Source organism: Balaenoptera borealis (genome assembly GCF_965194805.1).
Source record: "Balaenoptera borealis genome assembly, contig: HAP1_SCAFFOLD_1867, whole genome shotgun sequence".
NCBI classification, from domain to species: domain Eukaryota; kingdom Metazoa; phylum Chordata; class Mammalia; order Artiodactyla; family Balaenopteridae; genus Balaenoptera; species Balaenoptera borealis.
In genome coordinates, this window is record NW_028122389.1 from 51,926 (window position 1) to 72,078 (window position 20,153).

Genomic DNA, 20,153 nt, shown 5'->3' on the forward strand with positions numbered 1-20,153 from the left:
ACAGGAGAAAAGAGATGCATGTAGACTTTTTGGTTTCTGTGGGAAACAGGTTGACACACTTGGGCCTCATTTGGTATTAACAGAACAGAGAGTTAAAGATCTAAGTAGCTAGATAGTGTGCAGCAACTGCCATGAAGTCTGTACACTGAAGAGAACAGTCTCACATCTAGTTTTCATTTTGTTTTATGTCATAGTACCTTATTTATAGCATTCACTGGTGTGTTTGTAGAATACAGATGTTTTCAAATGCTCTGGTTTTGTCTACATGGTTATCTCCTTGTCCTGTTTGTAAGGAATCCAACATTGTAAGACATATTGCATGTTTTTCTCTTGACGATTGTTGACCTTGAAGCGTCATGAACTAACTTGAGCTGTTGGATTCTGTGGAGAAACGTTCAAAAGGGTCTGTGAAAAAGGCACTGTGGTGAGTCGCATTATGCACCCGAGCGTAAGGAGCAAGATATCTGCCACCAGCCCAGCTTGGCCTGGATTGCCTCTGTTTTAGTTCCCCTGGTTAGTGCTTTTCTCCCTAACCACTCTTGTGACTGTGATAATGTGAGTAAGGGCGGAGTTGCTAATGATCTATGTGTGAGGTAAGCTGGTTTGAGGGAGGAAATCTATGGACCTAGTCATTTTCCTTGGTGGTAAGCTTTCAGGGGTGCAGAGATGGATCTTCCTGGGGCCTTTTCTGGTCCCAGGAAGATATCGCATAGATGGGACCTCCCAAGACACACATTGAATCTTTAGGCCTGTTTTTCCTATTATGAGGTACGAACGAGTTTCTTCACTGATGGGGATGATGCTTATCTGAGAAGAAATTGTGAAAGGTGGTGTAGTGTAGAGGTGTGGCTTAAGCTTTTAAGTTTTCCTCCAGGTTTTTCCCCTAAGCTTCCTACTTCGGACGGCCTACTTACATGATACTAGTAGGTGATGTCCGGCTAACAACTTCCTAAATATACCTGCAAGCCAGATCAGTGTCTCTTTTCTCTGTATTCCCATGGAAATCAAGAGTCCCGCCGAATTTTCCATCGAAACAGTTGATTTGTGTTGTCTCTAGGAATTCTAAAGGGCGTACCGTTGCTTCCTAACCGGTGTCATTTGGGAGATCCGCCTCTGTACGTTCAAATGATTAATTTTGAGACTTTGCTCGTGTGTGCAGTAAACCCTTGAATTCCCTAAGACCTTCCTTTCCTCCATCTCCTACCCCATTAAGCCCGCTTCAGTTCATCTCCTGAATTTCTTTGGAATCTGTCAGCCAGCTCTTCCTCAACTTCCTAATACTGAACTTGCCTGTCTGTTGCGATTAGGTCCTAACTGGTGTCCATATATCTTGTTTCCTTCCAATCCACTCTTCACACAAGAAACCTTCAAAGCAAGTTGGAACGTTGCTCATAAACATCGCTCACAAGCATTGTTTTGAGAATAGAAAACACACTGTTGGCCTTTAAGACTCTGCGTGGTCTAGAATCCTCTCTGCTTCTCTAGCCCCATCTTGTGCCACTTTTGCCCTCACTTTCTATGCTTCAGATACACTGAATTAACCTTAGTTCTCACTCATCTGACAGAAGTCAGTTCAGATACTATTTTTCACTGTGATTCCTAGCATTAAGGAATTTGATTATCAGGTTTTGTATGAGGACTATTTCATCAGGGGTACAGAAGTTCTGGCCATCTCTGGTTTTGGATATCCCTTATTTGTTGAGACCTTTGCGTTGTTTGGTTGCCTTTTGTCTGTTTTCCAGATGGGAAAACAGGAACAAGGGAAGTATAGGTTATTACTAGGTGGGGTTGAACAAGTGGAGCAGCAAACTGCAAAGCAGAAAGAAGAGGGACGTACTATAGAGGGATATGACTTCCATTCTCAAGGCGCCTGCATCCTGTGCAGGGAGACAGCCTAACATAAAATGTGCCTAACAACAAATATATTGACTTCTTACTAAAAATCTCCAGTTCATAGAACCGAGGGGTTTGTACCTTCTCCTTTAAAAGTGATAGTCCTGGGACTTCCCCGGTGGTCCCGTGGTGAAGACTCTGCGCTTCCAATGCAGCAGGCGTGGGTTCAATCCCTGGTTGGGGAGCTAAGATCCCACATGCTGCGCAGCCAAAGAAATTTTTGTCGAACGTTATACTCCTGTATTGTTGGCTTTAGTGGTTTAGATTTTGTTGTACTGTTAAGAAGATTTCAGTTTATTTACCGGGAACAAACAACACATAATGTAAAAATAGTTTCCCAGAAACGATTTCCATCATTCTCTTCCTCCCTTTCTCCCGCAGACTGGTGTTTCACCTTGACAAGTTCTCTGTCATTCCATAGGAAAGCTGTCTGGCTTGGAGGTTGCAATCCCAGGGAATTTTTCATCAGCGGGGAAGTCTCCATCACTACAGAGGAATCAAGGGAGAAGTCAGTCCCTGGTAAGTGAGATGCTCCCCCTAAACACCAACACAGCAGTCGTGTACCTTTCAAGGGGTTCAGGGGCAAGATGGGCAAGGCATTTCTACTAACTCTTCTTAAGGATCACGGACAGTGCCCTATGCTACGAGGTAAGCGGTGACTGCTGTAGTTCTTACTGGTGATCCTTTCCTGTCACTGATTCTCGGCTTTCTTTGTATTTCATAGGACTGTTGTCAGTCCAATACAAAATGAGTCTTATTTTTAAAAACCTGAAATGTTTTACAGAGCCTAGCATTCTCATATAGGGTCCTTTCCATTCTCCCCACTTTCCCGAGAGGCCAAGAACACTTCACACCATGAACTAGGAGAGGGGGTAGAGCCCTTTCTGATGAAATACATCAACAAAGACAGAGCCTTAGCCTGCTTGCTCTCTGGACAGGATCTCGGACCACAAGGTCTTCAATCCTGGTATAAATGAAGGAAGTGAGGACAGTTCAACTGGCACTCTCATAACAAGAGTTCGGAAACACCTTCCGAAGAGACTATAGCAGTAGATGAGGGAAGGGAGTGCTACAGTGTGGCAGTACAGGGGGAACGATCGGCTACAGCAGTGAAAAGTGTGGTACCGATTGGTGTGCTCTCGGGGTTCTTGTACATGTAGCATAGATGACCTCTACGGTGGCCCTCCCACCTTCCCACCTGCATTAGGTGTTCTTTTTTTTTGTAATTTATGTTTATGTATTTATTTACTGTTTGAACTTATTTATTCTACGTATTTATGTTTTTGGCTGCACTGGGTCTCTCATTGCTGTGCACGGGCTTTCTCTAGTTGGCGGCTAGCGGGGGCTACTCTCGGTTGCGGTGTGCGGGCATCTCATCGCGGTGGCTTCTCTTGTTGCGGAGCATGGGCTGTAGGCACGTGGGCTTCGGTAGTTGAGGCTCACGGGCTCTAGAATGCAGGCTCCGTCGTCGTGGCACATGCGCTTAGTTGCTGCACGGCATGTGGGATCTTCGCAGACCAGGGCTCGAACCCGTGTCCCCTGCATTGGCAGGCGCCACCAGGGAAGCCCTAGGTGTTCTCATATAGAGTCTAAAAACAGAGAGCACTGAGAGAAGGTAGTGGTTATTAAAGGCTCAGGATCTAAATTCTACCTGTCTCTACACCCCTTCCCAGCTGTCGATTTGACCCCATTTTTGAATGCTGACCTCATTGTTCAACTTTTCTCTGCCGTCTGTATACTCACCTTGAAAACTTGTTTCTGTGATGCGTTGAGCAGACACAGGGTGGCAGACTGCAGAGGTGGAAGCTGGTGGTCGGATATTTGTGGGCTGAATCTCCTTCAGTCCCATTCCCATTTCTGGTTGCCCAGAGGCCCTACTTCCTGTGTGTGACGCCGAGCCGTAGGATTGCGGGCAGGAGCCAAGTTCTCCATACAGTAAAGACCCCAGTGTGCCTTGGTTACAGTAATATACCTGGCTTCCTTCCTGGCAGGGAAGTGACAGGCGGCTATGCCCCTGCTTTGTTCGTGGGCCTCCTGATCCAGCAGTTCCCTTGGCTCTGCCCCTGTCGTCAGCTGCCCCTAGGATAACTCTGAGCCCTAGCCACTTCTCTGGTAGATTTCCCTATTCCCCCACTACAGTCACACCTGAATAAGGCAACTCAGACCTTTCAGAGATGTGTCCTGAACCTCTTGTTTTCTGAAATACCTATCTGGTGGTTGTGAGACTTAAGGCCAGCGTCCCCGAGAGACTTTTTCTATTTCTCCTAGTAAACCTAGACTCATCTTCTGTCACCTTCAACTCTACTCCAATTGTGTTCTTTCAACCCAGACCTCTGACCCTGCTTTTTACTTCTGCCATTTCATCCTCGCTCCTGCTTCCTTTCCTAAATCCATACGTCTCTTTTGGCCTTCCTAGCCCTGGGCCAAGTTCCTTCCTCTTTGCTCAGTTTTTACCCCTTTCCTTCATTCTCCCATCCAACTTTCAGTCCTTCCTTTCTCACGCCCCAGTTAGCAGCATCTGAAAATTCGAAAGGTTTGTTACTCGTCTATTAATTGTATTCCATTTACTTATTCAGTTCTATACCTGTCTTACCTGTGTATGGAAGAACAGCTGGTAGCCAAGGTGGCACCAAGAATCCTAGCAGCTCTCACTTGACGTATCCGTAGTAGTCGGCAATTTCCATTTCGTTTTCCCTCTCGGTGAAAAATTGCAGCTTGCCCGAAGAGGTGTATCTGGCAGCATTCTCCCGTTGTTGTTGAGCCCGCCTCTTCATGGCCTCTCGCTCTGGCCTCTGCTCTTGTTCGATGGGCTTTGACATGACTGGCTCAGGCACGTTGGGTTCCCTCCATGGAACTCGTTGCTTGCTGAAGTCTTGGAGTAGAAAGTGGGTTTGGAGCTTGGGTGGGGACTGGCGCTTATTCACAGCAGGGGGAACAGGCTCCCGCTGGAGAGGAGCGCCAGATGAAGTTTTGGAGGGTGCAGGCCTAGGAGCAGCAGACTGAGGGACACGAGGCTGGGTATGGTTGGGCCAAGCCGGTTGGGTTGGGTTGGTCACAGTTGGCTGAGCTGGTTTGGCGGGGCCTGGCAAAGAGGCAGGAGCTGGCTGGGATGAATTGGCTGCAGCAGGTTGAGCTGAGTCAGTAGAACCAGGCTGGGCACGGTAAGCCCCAGCAGGCCGATGTGAGGCCAGAGACTGTGGCCTCCGAGGAGCGGGTCGAGCTTGAGGCTTGTCCCAGGCAGAAAAAGGCAGAGGTATCAACTTGACCTTCCCAGGAGGAGGCCGCTCATACTGGGCTGGAGACGGACACTCTGTTTCAGCACTGCTGTCTGGTTTCTGGGCTTGGACTTGCGTTTTCTCAGGACCCTTCCCCTCACGTGGGGTATGCCGCCATGGCTGGATAGCTGGGGGTGGCTGGGGGTCTTTGGGGTTGCTTGACTTTCCCAAGAGCCGACAGGAAGAGCGCCCAGTTTTCGTCTCATTCTTCTTCCCCAGCGCATGAAGAACCTTCACAGACTCCAGCATGCGCACGCCAAGGGAGGTTCGAGGCTTTTGAAAGCTCTGTTGGAGAAGCTCAGTTTGGTGTTCCTTTCGCTTCGTGTGGGGGATTGCTGGCTTCTCTTCTGCCTTGACTTTGTTCCCTGACTGCTTGTTCTCCTCAGCCTTGTTTCTCCCTCTGGTCCTTTTGGTCTTTTCCTGCCCGTGGCTCTTAGTTTTGCTGATCTTTCTGGATGCAGCTTTCTGAGGTTTGCCTTGAGAGTGCTTGGCCGTGTTCACAGGAGCCCTGTCACTGACTGCAGCGTGGCATATAACCACTTCTCCCCCTAACAGGCACTCTGGATTCTTTGGCTGGATTTTGGCCTTGGGAGCGCCACTGATAGGCTCAGAGGCTTTCTGTTTGTTCTTCCTGGGTTGATCAGAGGGAACCTTTATGACACTTGGCTTTTCCTGCACCTGATTCACCTTAATGGCTCTGGTGTCTTTAGCTTTGATCACGTTGGGACCTTGGGATTGATCAAGATCTTTCAAAGGATTAAAGAGCTGGGGAAGGTGAATATCCTCCGCCAGTGTAGTAATGTCTGCAAGACCACTGCTAGGTTCAATCCCATTTTCAAGTGTCCCTAGGTCCTGACGACTCCGGCTGTTCTCTCCCAGATCAGCATTTTCAGAACCAGGCTGCTCCTCTTGGCTGAGGGGATCGGTGCAGGCCAGCGGCTGGTGAATATCAGGGATTCCTAAAGGGAGTAGTGGAGGATCTTGGTTCTCTGTTGGGATCTGGTAGGCATCCAGAGGCTTTGAAAGCTTGGTTTTGATATCATCCACGTGCTTACTCTCTATTTGTCCCTGGCTTGGAGCTGGAGGCAGGGCCAGGAGACGCCTGGCACTCTGGACTGGAGCTGTCACTGAAATGTCCCCAAGTTCAGATGGTGGGTTACTCTCAAGTATGTGGCTGTTTCTGCTACTGCAGGACTTGGGGAGTTCTTGACTTTGTGTCACACAAAACGTCTGGCTTGGAGGTTGCAATCCCAGGGAATTTTTCATCACCAGGGGGGAGGTCTCCATCCCTACAAAGGGATCAAGGGAGAAGTCAGTCCCTGGTAAGTGAGATGCTCCCCCTAAACACCAACACAGCAGTCATGTACCTTTCAAGGGGTTCAGGGGCAAGATGGGCAAGGCATTTCTACTAACTCTTCTTAAGGATCACGGACAGTGCCCTATGCTACGAGGTAAGCGGTGACTGTTGTAATTCTTACTGGTGAGCCTTTCCTGTCACTGATTCTCGGCTCGCTTTGTATTTCATAGGACTGTTATAAGTCCAATACAAAATGAGTCTTATTTTTAAAAACCTGAAATGTTTTACAAAGCCTAGCATTCTCATATAGGGTCCTTTCCATTCTCCCCACTTTCCCGAGAGGCCAAGAACACGTCACACCATGAACTAGGAGAGGGGGTAGAGCCCTTGCTGATGAAACACATCAACAAAGACAGAGTCTTAGCCTGCTTGCTCTCTGGACAGGATCTCGGACCACAAGGTCTTCAATCCTGGTATAAATGAAGGAAGTGAGGACAGTTCAACTGGCACTCACATAACAAGAGTTCTGAAACACCTTCCGAAGAGACTAATAGCAGTAGATGAGGGAAGGGAGTGCTACAGTGTGGCAGTACAGGGGGAACGATCGGCTACAGCAGTGAAAAGTGTGGTACCGATTGGTGTGCTCTCGGGGTTCTTGTACATGTAGCATAGATGACCTCTACAGTGGCCCTCCCACCTTCCCACCTGCATTAGGTGTTCTTTTTTTTGTAATTTATGTTTATGTATTTATTTACTGTTTGAACTTATTTATTCTACGTATTTATTTTTTTGGCTGCACTGGGTCTCTCATTGCTGTGCACGGGCTTTCTCTAGTTGGCGGCTAGCGGGGGCTACTCTTGGTTGCGGTGTGCGGGCTTCTCATCGCGGTGGCTTCTCTTGTTGCGGAGCATGGGCTGTAGGCACGTGGGCTTCGGTAGTTGAGGCTCACGGGCTCTAGAATGCAGGCTCCGTCGTTGTGGCACATGCGCTTAGTTGCTGCACGGCATGTGGGATCTTCGCAGACCAGGGCTCGAACCCGTGTCCCCCGCATTGCATTGGCAGGCGGATTCTTAACCACGGCGCCACCAGGGAAGCCCTAGGTGTTCTCATAGAGAGTCTAAAAACAGAGGGCACTGAGCGAAGGTAGTGGTTATTAAAGGCTCAGGATCTAAATTCTACCTGCCTCTACACCCCTTCCCAGCTGTCGATTTGACCCCATTTTTGAGTGCCGACCTCATTCTTCAACTTTCTCTGGCGTTTGTTATACTCACCTTGAAAACTTGTTTCTGTGATGCGTTGAGCAGACACAGGGTGGCAGACTGCAGAGGTGGAAGCTGGTGGTCGGATATTTGTGGGCTGAATCTCCTTCAGTCCCATTCCCATTTCTGGTTGCCCAGAGGCCCGACTTCCTGTGTATGACGCCGAGCCGTAGGATTGCGGGCAGGAGCCAAGTTCTCCATACAGTAAAGACTCCAGTGTGCCTTGGTGATAGTAATATACCTGGCTTCCTTCCTGGCAGGGAAGTGGCAGGCGGCTCTGCCCCTGATTTGGAATCTGAGATGGTGTTCCCTGAGCAAGGCTGGCAGAAAGCGATGGATGTAGAGGGACCATGTTCTTGGCGTCTGAAGTTTTATCATCCTGGGCTGCCAGAAACATGGAGGAGGCAGCTGTGTGGCGGTCAGTGAGTGCCAGAGTAAAGTCTCCGAGTGAAGAAGAATTCTTTTCAGTGCTTGCTGTGATGTCCCACTCAAGAACACCTGGATAGGAAGCAGCTGAAGTGGAGATCTGGCTGTGGTCAGTAACTCCAGATAACATAGTCGTGCTAGAATGTTGGTAAAGGTAGGCACTACCCATGAGTGTCTGGAAAGGGGTACCGGTAGCCGATGCCGAACTGACGGCAGGGGCAGAGACTCTGGAGAAGTTGCAGACACTTCGTGTTAGGGAAGTTGCATTGCTCACCACAGGAGGAGAATGCTGCAGAGAATTTAGAGTTCCAAGTAGAGATGGATGTTGGAAATTTTCTGTAAGAACAAGAGGGTCATGAAAAACTCAGGGAGGTTGAGAAATTCTCACTACGTTTGAGGAACGGCATCATCTGAAGGTTCTTGCTATCAGGACACCTCTACTATCACTACTTCCTGAGAAACCCAAAATCAGACAGTTAATGATGGCTGTAAGGACTGAGCAGTTTTCCACTCTTCTCTATTAACTGCCTGTGCTCCCATCTTGGGCACAGACGGGCAGAAGAGCCAAGTGGTGTGGTTCAGAGATTGTTCTCTAGGCTGGAAGCAACCTTCTCCCTGCCCTGTCTTTCCCTTCAGCCTGCACTCGTATTGACTTCTATGCTATTTCCTAGACTGGAAGCATTTTAGAACTAGGAGGCCCTTAGAGAACTTCGATGTTCTCAGTCTCATTTCGTGAGTAAGGAAACTGAGGCTCAGAGAGGTCGGGTTGACTTGTTCAAGTTCTCTCATTATGTTAGTATCATTACCAGGTTTCAGAACCTAAGTATCCTGACTTCCTTGCCAGGACTCCACTCTGAGCATGATACTGCCAGAAAGCAGGAGAAATAGAACTTATAATATAGGCATTTTTTTTGTCCATTAGAAAACAGTACGGCTATTACCATGGTCGTCTTCAGTGTCTCCCTTTGCTTGTGCAGTTCCCACGCTATTACCTAGAGGTGACGTACAGCTCAGTCCAACTGGTGAATTGAAAGAGTCATTTTTGCCCTCTTCAAGCCTGGTTTCTCATCCTACCTCAAAATGATTACCCGAAAGTGGATTTCTTAAGTGCTTTTGGAAAGGGAAAAGTTATCTGATTACTTCAGATTCCTCACCTATAAAGTGGTTATAACACCACCACCAATAATAATAGCAGTAATAATTAATAGATGAATAAGCTGATCTATTGCGTATGATTTATATGGAGGAAGATACAATAAGTTCTAGAAAGACAAAGAAAAATCATGACAAGCATATTACGTTAACGAAAAAGAAATCCATAGATATTAATGAAAACTGAGGTATGTGGCAAGTATCGAAGCCTAATGAATTTACTAACAAATGGCATTCTGTACTATCCATGCAATATTATGAAAGTGAATTTTGCCCACTCTATTTTAGTGAATACTATTAACCAGAAGACACGATGGAGGTGATAGAGGTGAATGAATTCCTAGCCAATGCATACAGACAGAGAAGGTATGTCAGTAAAAAATGCATAACAAGCAACAGAATGCAATAAATGTGCATGTATAGGTAGCCACAACACATATAGACAAGTATTTCAATGAAAACCGGTACGAAGCAGACAGCAAAATAATAAGTGTAAAAGAGTTTCATTATTGTGCTCCTTCATATTTTTACCCAGCAAGTAAGAGGTATTAAGCCTAGGAGAAATATATATTTCAATGAATATAGCTTATATAATAAGCAGAAAGGAAGCTTAAAATGTATCAGGAAGGTTTTTGGATTTATCCTAGAACTTAGATTAGAATCATCTTCAGCATCCAAGAAGATGGCATCCCAAAACCTCAAAAAACCATCATGCCTAGAATCCAATTAAAAAAGATTTTCAAATGTAAGAAAATCCACAGGACTCCACAATATGGTTTTCGATAAACGTGGATGTTTGTTTGTTTTGTTTCTTTGGCCGCGCCGCGTGGCCCTGGCCGTGAAAGCACCGAGTCCTAAGCACTGGACCGCCAGGGAATTCCCTAAGTGGGGGGGGGAATTAGAGATGTGGGGCTTGACTTTTTCTTCTTCTTCTTCGGTAGCTAAGCTCTACAAGCGAACGATGGCTGTTGATCAATGTGCTCTCTGTGTTAGGAAGGAAATAACTGTAAAAATGAAAAGCAGCCTTGCCTTAGAACCTACATATCACACCAAGGAAAATAGTCCTTCTGATTCAATTTAGAAGATATCACTTAAAATGTTGAATTGGTGAAATGTCTACCTAGTTTAAAAATTAGAAAGAATAAAACACTGAAAAGCAGCCCCCTAGATAACCACTGTGGTTGCTTGTTTATAGGAGGCATCATTTCTAAAACGTATTTCTAAAATGTTTATATTCAAAACTGTCAAGTGGCCAACTGTATTCAGAGAGGCAATAAAAGAAAGAAAACGGAGTATGACTTTTCTGATAAGCTGCCTTTCCTGGTGATCCCCTGTTCTGGCCTTACTTTCCTTCTTAGTCTGTTAATGTAAGGGTTTGCTACCATCAACTTGGTTTTGCCCTGCTCTGAGCAGGTTTCCCTCTGTGCTGTTTCTGCTTTAATTGAAAATCTTTGGTTCCCATCAGCATTCCATTGCAAACTCCGTTTTTCTTGAGAGCTCCTCTATGCTTTCCCTCTTCATTCTTACATTTTCTCCCATCTCTTGGTGCCTGTTGGCCTGTGCTAATGAAAACCATCCTAAACTTCCTTACGCTCGACTCTGTGCCTCCCTGTAGAGCCCAGTACTCTCCATCCTCTCTCCCTATTCTCTCTTTTCAACTAGTCGAAATCCTAGTGGAGGGAGACCATTAGAGATGAAACATCTTGGTATATATTGCTAGTTTTCTATGTCCCCTGGCTTTTCTATGTTTCTGTTGAAACACTCTTGAGAAGTGTCTGATTTCGTTTTCTACATGGGTACCCTTTAAGGCTCAATACTGGAAAAGAAGGGGATCAGAGTGATCAACCCAACGTGGTATCCTAACGTAACAGTTAAGGAAAGCAACAGGCTTTGTGAGACAGCCAGTGATTTGTCCAAAGTCACACAGATAGTAAACGTCAAAGTCAAAAGTGAAATTAGGTCTCCAGACTTGTAGTTCAATACTTTCCCTCATTATTCCATGCTATTTTGAATCTCCTACTTACTCAATTTAGGGGCAAAAGAAATCGAACGCAAAACTTTCCAAAGTTTCTTTTCTTACCTGACATGGTCAGAGAAGAGGAAGCATCCACTGCAGGTACAAGGGATGAGGAGACAACACTAGAGGATGTCCGAGTGGCTGCAGCTGAACGGCGCACGTGTCCAGTACAGAGGTCACTGGTTACTGGTCCAAACAGCTCCACGGAAACCCCAAGGCTCTACCAAGTGGTAGTAGGTTTGGTAGGAGAGTGATGTCACAAAGCAGGCAGTTGAAAGGTATGAGAGAGCCAATAGGGAGGTCCGATCCCCAACAGGAAGGCGGGCTTGGGTGAAGAGAGTGTAGGAGAGCTAAAACAACACCTGAGTTTCTGAGCTCTGGGGAGGAAATCCTAGAAGACAGATTTACCTCCCCCAGGCTCTTCCATTAGGGAAATCATTGCAACATTTCTTACAGACGTTCATTAATACACTGAACTAAGAGTTACTTATATTCTACAGAGTATTCTATTTTATGTATCATATACTTAGAGCTATATAGATCTTCTTTAATTAATAATCCTTAGGAAGGAAAGAGCCATCTAGTTTGAACTATTACAGTTGTTCTGAAATCATATGTGTCTAATGAGTGAACTGATAGCAGCTTTTAAGGAGCCAAAGTAGGGATTAAGAAGCTCTTTTTGTAACTTGGTTCAAGAGTAGGGTGAAGTTTGTTGAGTGTACCTTGTGGAGAATGTTGTGGTCCAAGGCTCTTCTCTTTTAGTTTCTTCTCCTTGACTCCTACCTTCCTTGGGCTGGGCTAGGCTGGGGGCCAGGTTGGACTTGCGACTTAACATTTCTCTTCCGCTTTCTCTTTTTTTTTTTTCTTCCATTATGGGCATTGCTTCGAGGACAAGCCTTGATCTTGCATTGGACGTTACTTCCTGTCACCTTCCAGCAGCAGGAGTCTTCTTTTCAGTGCTTGATGCTTCACGAAATAGACTCTGCCCGTTGGCAGCAAATACCAGAGAGCTAGGAGACAGAGCTGGTTGCAGACCTTTCCTCTTCCAGCCTTTGGTTGCAATTGTTTGGCCCATAATTTGCTAGCTCTAGTTCCTTGGGCCACACAGGTATCCTGCCATCTCCAGCTCTTGTTATATGTGAGAGACATTCTGAACACTGTCCCTTTTTCTTTGCACAGAAGTATATACAGTGTGGCAGTTACTGTAATCTCCTCCGCCTTGCAAACAGCCACTCTAGAATCTTGGACCTCTAGGACTCTCTGTCTTGCATGCTTGGGGGCAAGGCCAAGCAAAATGAAGAGGAGAATAATTAGAGAAAGAGGAGGACGTTGGTGGAGAATTGGGAGCAGGTAAGGTGAAAGGGCACAGGAGAAAAGAGATGCATGTAGACTTTTTGGTTTCTGTGGGAAACAGGTTGACACACTTGGGCCTCATTTGGTATTAACAGAACAGAGAGTTAAAGATCTAAGTAGCTAGATAGTGTGCAGCAACTGCCATGAAGTCTGTACACTGAAGAGAAGAGTCTCACATCTAGTTTTCATTTTGTTTTATGTCATAGTACCTTATTTATAGCATTCACTGGTGTGTTTGTAGAATACAGATGTTTTCAAATGCTCTGGTTTTGTCTACATGGTTATCTCCTTGTCCTGTTTGTAAGGAATCCAACATTGTAAGACATATTGCATGTTTTTCTCTTGACGATTGTTGACCTTGAAGCGTCATGAACTAACTTGAGCTGTTGGATTCTGTGGAGAAACGTTCAAAAGGGTCTGTGAAAAAGGCACTGTGGTGAGTCGCATTATGCACCCGAGCGTAAGGAGCAAGATATCTGCCACCAGCCCAGCTTGGCCTGGATTGCCTCTGTTTTAGTTCCCCTGGTTAGTGCTTTTCTCCCTAACCACTCTTGTGACTGTGATAATGTGAGTAAGGGCGGAGTTGCTAATGATCTATGTGTGAGGTAAGCTGGTTTGAGGGAGGAAATCTATGGACCTAGTCATTTTCCTTGGTGGTAAGCTTTCAGGGGTGCAGAGATGGATCTTCCTGGGGCCTTTTCTGGTCCCAGGAAGATATCGCATAGATGGGACCTCCCAAGACACACATTGAATCTTTAGGCCTGTTTTTCCTATTATGAGGTACGAGTTTCTTCACTGATGGGGATGATGCTTATCTGAGAAGAAATTGTGAAAGGTGGTGTAGTGTAGAGGTGTGGCTTAAGCTTTTAAGTTTTCCTCCAGGTTTTTCCCCTAAGCTTCCTACTTCGGACGGCCTACTTACATGATACTAGTAGGTGATGTCCGGCTAACAGCTTCCTAAATATACCTGCAAGCCAGATCAGTGTCTCTTTTCTCTGTATTCCCATGGAAATCAAGAGTCCCGCCGAATTTTCCATCGAAACAGTTGATTTGTGTTGTCTCTAGGAATTCTAAAGGGCGTACCGTTGCTTCCTAACCGGTGTCATTTGGGAGATCCGCCTCTGTACGTTCAAATGATTAATTTTGAGACTTTGCTCATGTGTGCAGTAAACCCTTGAATTCCCTAAGACCTTCCTTTCCTCCATCTCCTACCCCATTAAGCCCGCTTCAGTTCATCTCCTGAATTTCTTTGGAATCTGTCAGCCAGCTCTTCCTCAACTTCCTAATACTGAACTTGCCTGTCTGTTGCGATTAGGTCCTAACTAGTGTCCATATATCTTGTTTCCTTCCAATCCACTCTTCACACAAGAAACCTTCAAAGCAAGTTGGAACGTTGCTCATAAACATCGCTCACAAACATTGTTTTGAGAATAGAAAACACACTGTTGGCCTTTAAGACTCTGCGTGGTCTAGAATCCTCTCTGCTTCTCTAGCCCCATCTTGTGCCACTTTTGCCCTCACTTTCTATGCTTCAGATACACTGAATTAACCTTAGTTCTCACTCATCTGACAGAAGTCAGTTCAGATACTATTTTTCACTGTGATTCCTAGCATTAAGGAATTTGATTATCAGGTTTTGTATGAGGACTATTTCATCAGGGGTACAGAAGTTCTGGCCATCTCTGGTTTTGGATATCCCTTATTTGTTGAGACCTTTGCGTTGTTTGGTTGCCTTTTGTCTGTTTTCCAGATGGGAAAACAGGAACAAGGGAAGTATAGGTTATTACTAGGTGGGGTTGAACAAGTGGAGCAGCAAACTGCAAAGCAGAAAGAAGAGGGACGTACTATAGAGGGATATGACTTCCATTCTCAAGGCGCCTGCATCCTGTGCAGGGAGACAGCCTAACATAAAATGTGCCTAACAACAAATATATTGACTTCTTACTAAAAATCTCCAGTTCATAGAACCGAGGGGTTTGTACCTTCTCCTTTAAAAGTGATAGTCCTGGGACTTCCCCGGTGGTCCCGTGGTGAAGACTCTGCGCTTCCAACGCAGCAGGCGTGGGTTCAATCCCTGGTTGGGGAGCTAAGATCCCACATGCTGCGCAGCCAAAGAAATTTTTTTCGAACGTTATACTCCTGTATTGTTGGCTTTAGTGGTTTAGATTTTGTTGTACTGTTAAGAAGATTTCAGTTTATTTACCGGGAACAAACAACACATAATGTAAAAATAGTTTCCCAGAAACGATTTCCATCATTCTCTTCCTCCCTTTCTCCCGCAGACTGGTGTTTCACCTTGACAAGTTCTCTGTCATTCCATAGGAAAGCTGTCTGGCTTGGAGGTTGCAATCCCAGGGAATTTTTCATCAGCGGGGAAGTCTCCATCACTACAGAGGAATCAAGGGAGAAGTCAGTCCCTGGTAAGTGAGATGCTCCCCCTAAACACCAACACAGCAGTCGTGTACCTTTCAAGGGGTTCAGGGGCAAGATGGGCAAGGCATTTCTACTAACTCTTCTTAAGGATCACGGACAGTGCCCTATGCTACGAGGTAAGCGGTGACTGCTGTAGTTCTTACTGGTGATCCTTTCCTGTCACTGATTCTCGGCTTTCTTTGTATTTCATAGGACTGTTGTCAGTCCAATACAAAATGAGTCTTATTTTTAAAAACCTGAAATGTTTTACAGAGCCTAGCATTCTCATATAGGGTCCTTTCCATTCTCCCCACTTTCCCGAGAGGCCAAGAACACTTCACACCATGAACTAGGAGAGGGGGTAGAGCCCTTTCTGATGAAATACATCAACAAAGACAGAGCCTTAGCCTGCTTGCTCTCTGGACAGCATCTCGGACCACAAGGTCTTCAATCCTGGTATAAATGAAGGAAGTGAGGACAGTTCAACTGGCACTCTCATAACAAGAGTTCGGAAACACCTTCCAAAGAGACTATAGCAGTAGATGAGGGAAGGGAGTGCTACAGTGTGGCAGTACAGGGGGAATGATCGGCTACAGCAGTGAAAAGTGTGGTACCGATTGGTGTGCTCTCGGGGTTCTTGTACATGTAGCATAGATGACCTCTACGGTGGCCCTCCCACCTTCCCACCTGCATTAGGTGTTCTTTTTTTTTGTAATTTATGTTTATGTATTTATTTACTGTTTGAACTTATTTATTCTACGTATTTATGTTTTTGGCTGCACTGGGTCTCTCATTGCTGTGCACGGGCTTTCTCTAGTTGGCGGCTAGCGGGGGCTACTCTCGGTTGCGGTGTGCGGGCATCTCATCGCGGTGGCTTCTCTTGTTGCGGAGCATGGGCTGTAGGCACGTGGGCTTCGGTAGTTGAGGCTCACGGGCTCTAGAATGCAGGCTCCGTCGTCGTGGCACATGCGCTTAGTTGCTGCACGGCATGTGGGATCTTCGCAGACCAGGGCTCGAACCCGTGTCCCCTGCATTGGCAGGCGCCACCAGGGAAGCCCTAGGTGTTCTCATATAGAGTCTAAAAACAGAGAGCACTGAGAGAAGGTAGTGGTTATTAAAGGCTCAGGATCTAAATTCTACCTGTCTCTACACCCCTTCCCAGCTGTCGATTTGACCCCATTTTTGAATGCTGACCTCATTGTTCAACTTTTCTCTGCCGTCTGTATACTCACCTTGAAAACTTGTTTCTGTGATGCGTTGAGCAGACACAGGGTGGCAGACTGCAGAGGTGGAAGCTGGTGGTCGGATATTTGTGGGCTGAATCTCCTTCAGTCCCATTCCCATTTCTGGTTGCCCAGAGGCCCTACTTCCTGTGTGTGACGCCGAGCCGTAGGATTGCGGGCAGGAGCCAAGTTCTCCATACAGTAAAGACCCCAGTGTGCCTTGGTTACAGTAATATACCTGGCTTCCTTCCTGGCAGGGAAGTGACAGGCGGCTATGCCCCTGCTTTGTTCGTGGGCCTCCTGATCCAGCAGTTCCCTTGGCTCTGCCCCTGTCGTCAGCTGCCCCTAGGATAACTCTGAGCCCTAGCCACTTCTCTGGTAGATTTCCCTATTCCCCCACTACAGTCACACCTGAATAAGGCAACTCAGACCTTTCAGAGATGTGTCCTGAACCTCTTGTTTTCTGAAATACCTATCTGGTGGTTGTGAGACTTAAGGCCAGCGTCCCCGAGAGACTTTTTCTATTTCTCCTAGTAAACCTAGACTCATCTTCTGTCACCTTCAACTCTACTCCAATTGTGTTCTTTCAACCCAGACCTCTGACCCTGCTTTTTACTTCTGCCATTTCATCCTCGCTCCTGCTTCCTTTCCTAAATCCATACGTCTCTTTTGGCCTTCCTAGCCCTGGGCCAAGTTCCTTCCTCTTTGCTCAGTTTTTACCCCTTTCCTTCATTCTCCCATCCAACTTTCAGTCCTTCCTTTCTCACGCCCCAGTTAGCAGCATCTGAAAATTCGAAAGGTTTGTTACTCGTCTATTAATTGTATTCCATTTACTTATTCAGTTCTATACCTGTCTTACCTGTGTATGGAAGAACAGCTGGTAGCCAAGGTGGCACCAAGAATCCTAGCAGCTCTCACTTGACGTATCCGTAGTAGTCGGCAATTTCCATTTCGTTTTCCCTCTCGGTGAAAAATTGCAGCTTGCCCGAAGAGGTGTATCTGGCAGCATTCTCCCGTTGTTGTTGAGCCCGCCTCTTCATGGCCTCTCGCTCTGGCCTCTGCTCTTGTTCGATGGGCTTTGACATGACTGGCTCAGGCACGTTGGGTTCCCTCCATGGAACTCGTTGCTTGCTGAAGTCTTGGAGTAGAAAGTGGGTTTGGAGCTTGGGTGGGGACTGGCGCTTATTCACAGCAGGGGGAACAGGCTCCCGCTGGAGAGGAGCGCCAGATGAAGTTTTGGAGGGTGCAGGCCTAGGAGCAGCAGACTGAGGGACACGAGGCTGGGTATGGTTGGGCCAAGCCGGTTGGGTTGGGTTGGTCACAGTTGGCTGAGCTGGTTTGGCGGGGCCTGGCAAAGAGGCAGGAGCTGGCTGGGATGAATTGGCTGCAGCAGGTTGAGCTGAGTCAGTAGAACCAGGCTGGGCACGGTAAGCCCCAGCAGGCCGATGTGAGGCCAGAGACTGTGGCCTCCGAGGAGCGGGTCGAGCTTGAGGCTTGTCCCAGGCAGAAAAAGGCAGAGGTATCAACTTGACCTTCCCAGGAGGAGGCCGCTCATACTGGGCTGGAGACGGACACTCTGTTTCAGCACTGCTGTCTGGTTTCTGGGCTTGGACTTGCGTTTTCTCAGGACCCTTCCCCTCACGTGGGGTATGCCGCCATGGCTGGATAGCTGGGGGTGGCTGGGGGTCTTTGGGGTTGCTTGACTTTCCCAAGAGCCGACAGGAAGAGAGCCCAGTTTTCGTCTCATTCTTCTTCCCCAGCGCATGAAGAACCTTCACAGACTCCAGCATGCGCACGCCAAGGGAGGTTCGAGGCTTTTGAAAGCTCTGTTGGAGAAGCTCAGTTTGGTGTTCCTTTCGCTTCGTGTGGGGGATTGCTGGCTTCTCTTCTGCCTTGACTTTGTTCCCTGACTGCTTGTTCTCCTCAGCCTTGTTTCTCCCTCTGGTCCTTTTGGTCTTTTCCTGCCCGTGGCTCTTAGTTTTGCTGATCTTTCTGGATGCAGCTTTCTGAGGTTTGCCTTGAGAGTGCTTGGCCGTGTTCACAGGAGCCCTGTCACTGACTGCAGCGTGGCATGTAACCACTTCTCCCCCTAACGGGCACTCTGGATTCTTTGGCTGGATTTTGGCCTTGGGAGCGCCACTGATAGGCTCAGAGGCTTTCTGTTTGTTCTTCCTGGGTTGATCAGAGGGAACCTTTATGACACTTGGCTTTTCCTGCACCTGATTCACCTTAATGGCTCTGGTGTCTTTAGCTTTGATCACGTTGGGACCTTGGGATTGATCAAGATCTTTCAAAGGATTAAAGAGCTGGGGAAGGTGAATATCCTCCGCCAGTGTAGTAATGTCTGCAAGACCACTGCTAGGTTCAATCCCATTTTCAAGTGTCCCTAGGTCCTGACGACTCCGGCTGTTCTCTCCCAGATCAGCATTTTCAGAACCAGGCTGCTCCTCTTGGCTGAGGGGATCGGTGCAGGCCAGCGGCTGGTGAATATCAGGGATTCCTAAAGGGAGTAGTGGAGGATCTTGGTTCTCTGTTGGGATCTGGTAGGCATCCAGAGGCTTTGAAAGCTTGGTTTTGATATCATCCACGTGCTTACTCTCTATTTGTCCCTGGCTTGGAGCTGGAGGCAGGGCCAGGAGACGCCTGGCACTCTGGACTGGAGCTGTCACTGAAATGTCCCCAAGTTCAGATGGTGGGTTACTCTCAAGTATGTGGCTGTTTCTGCTACTGCAGGACTTGGGGAGTTCTTGACTTTGTGTCACACAAAACGTCTGGCTTGGAGGTTGCAATCCCAGGGAATTTTTCATCACCAGGGGGGAGGTCTCCATCCCTACAAAGGGATCAAGGGAGAAGTCAGTCCCTGGTAAGTGAGATGCTCCCCCTAAACACCAACACAGCAGTCGTGTACCTTTCAAGGGGTTCAGGGGCAAGATGGGCAAGGCATTTCTACTAACTCTTCTTAAGGATCATGGACAGTGCCCTATGCTACGAGGTAAGCGGTGACTGTTGTAATTCTTACTGGTGAGCCTTTCCTGTCGCTGATTCTCGGCTCGCTTTGTATTTCATAGGACTGTTATAAGTCCAATACAAAATGAGTCTTATTTTTAAAAACCTGAAATGTTTTACAAAGCCTAGCATTCTCATATAGGGTCCTTTCCATTCTCCCCACTTTCCCGAGAGGCCAAGAACACGTCACACCATGAACTAGGAGAGGGGGTAGAGCCCTTGCTGATGAAATACATCAACAAAGACAGAGTCTTAGCCTGCTTGCTCTCTGGACAGGATCTCGGACCACAAGGTCTTCAATCCTGGTATAAATGAAGGAAGTGAGGACAGTTCAACTGGCACTCACATAACAAGAGTTCTGAAACACCTTCCGAAGAGACTATAGCAGTAGATGAGGGAAGGGAGTGCTACAGTGTGGCAGTACAGGGGGAACGATCGGCTACAGCAGTGAAAAGTGTGGTACCGATTGGTGTGCTCTCGGCGTTCTTGTACATGTAGCATAGATGACCTCTACAGTGGCCCTCCCACCTTCCCACCTGCATTAGGTGTTCTTTTTTTTGTAATTTATGTTTATGTATTTATTTACTGTTTGAACTTATTTATTCTACGTATTTATTTTTTTGGCTGCACTGGGTCTCTCATTGCTGTGCACGGGCTTTCTCTAGTTGGCGGCTAGCGGGGGCTACTCTCGGTTGCGGTGTGCGGGCTTCTCATCGCGGTGGCTTCTCTTGTTGCGGAGCATGGGCTGTAGGCACGTGGGCTTCGGTAGTTGAGGCTCACGGGCTCTAGAATGCAGGCTCCGTCGTTGTGGCACATGCGCTTAGTTGCTGCACGGCATGT

At 47.1% G+C, this 20,153-nt stretch overlaps 1 protein-coding gene across 1 annotated transcript in view; it reads left to right on the plus strand.

The window, feature by feature from the left end:
* Nucleotides 1-15,027, plus strand: part of LOC309622232 (uncharacterized protein) — a gene marked incomplete at its 5' end in the record, with an annotated part of 63,477 nt that extends 48,450 nt beyond the window's left edge. The window contains 2 exons of the mRNA XM_082409363.1: nucleotides 2,315-2,412; nucleotides 14,955-15,027. Coding sequence (XP_082265489.1) covers nucleotides 2,315-2,412; nucleotides 14,955-14,972 — 116 coding nt within the window. The remainder of the gene's footprint in view (nucleotides 1-2,314; nucleotides 2,413-14,954) is intronic.
* Nucleotides 15,028-20,153: the final 5,126 nt, after the last annotated feature.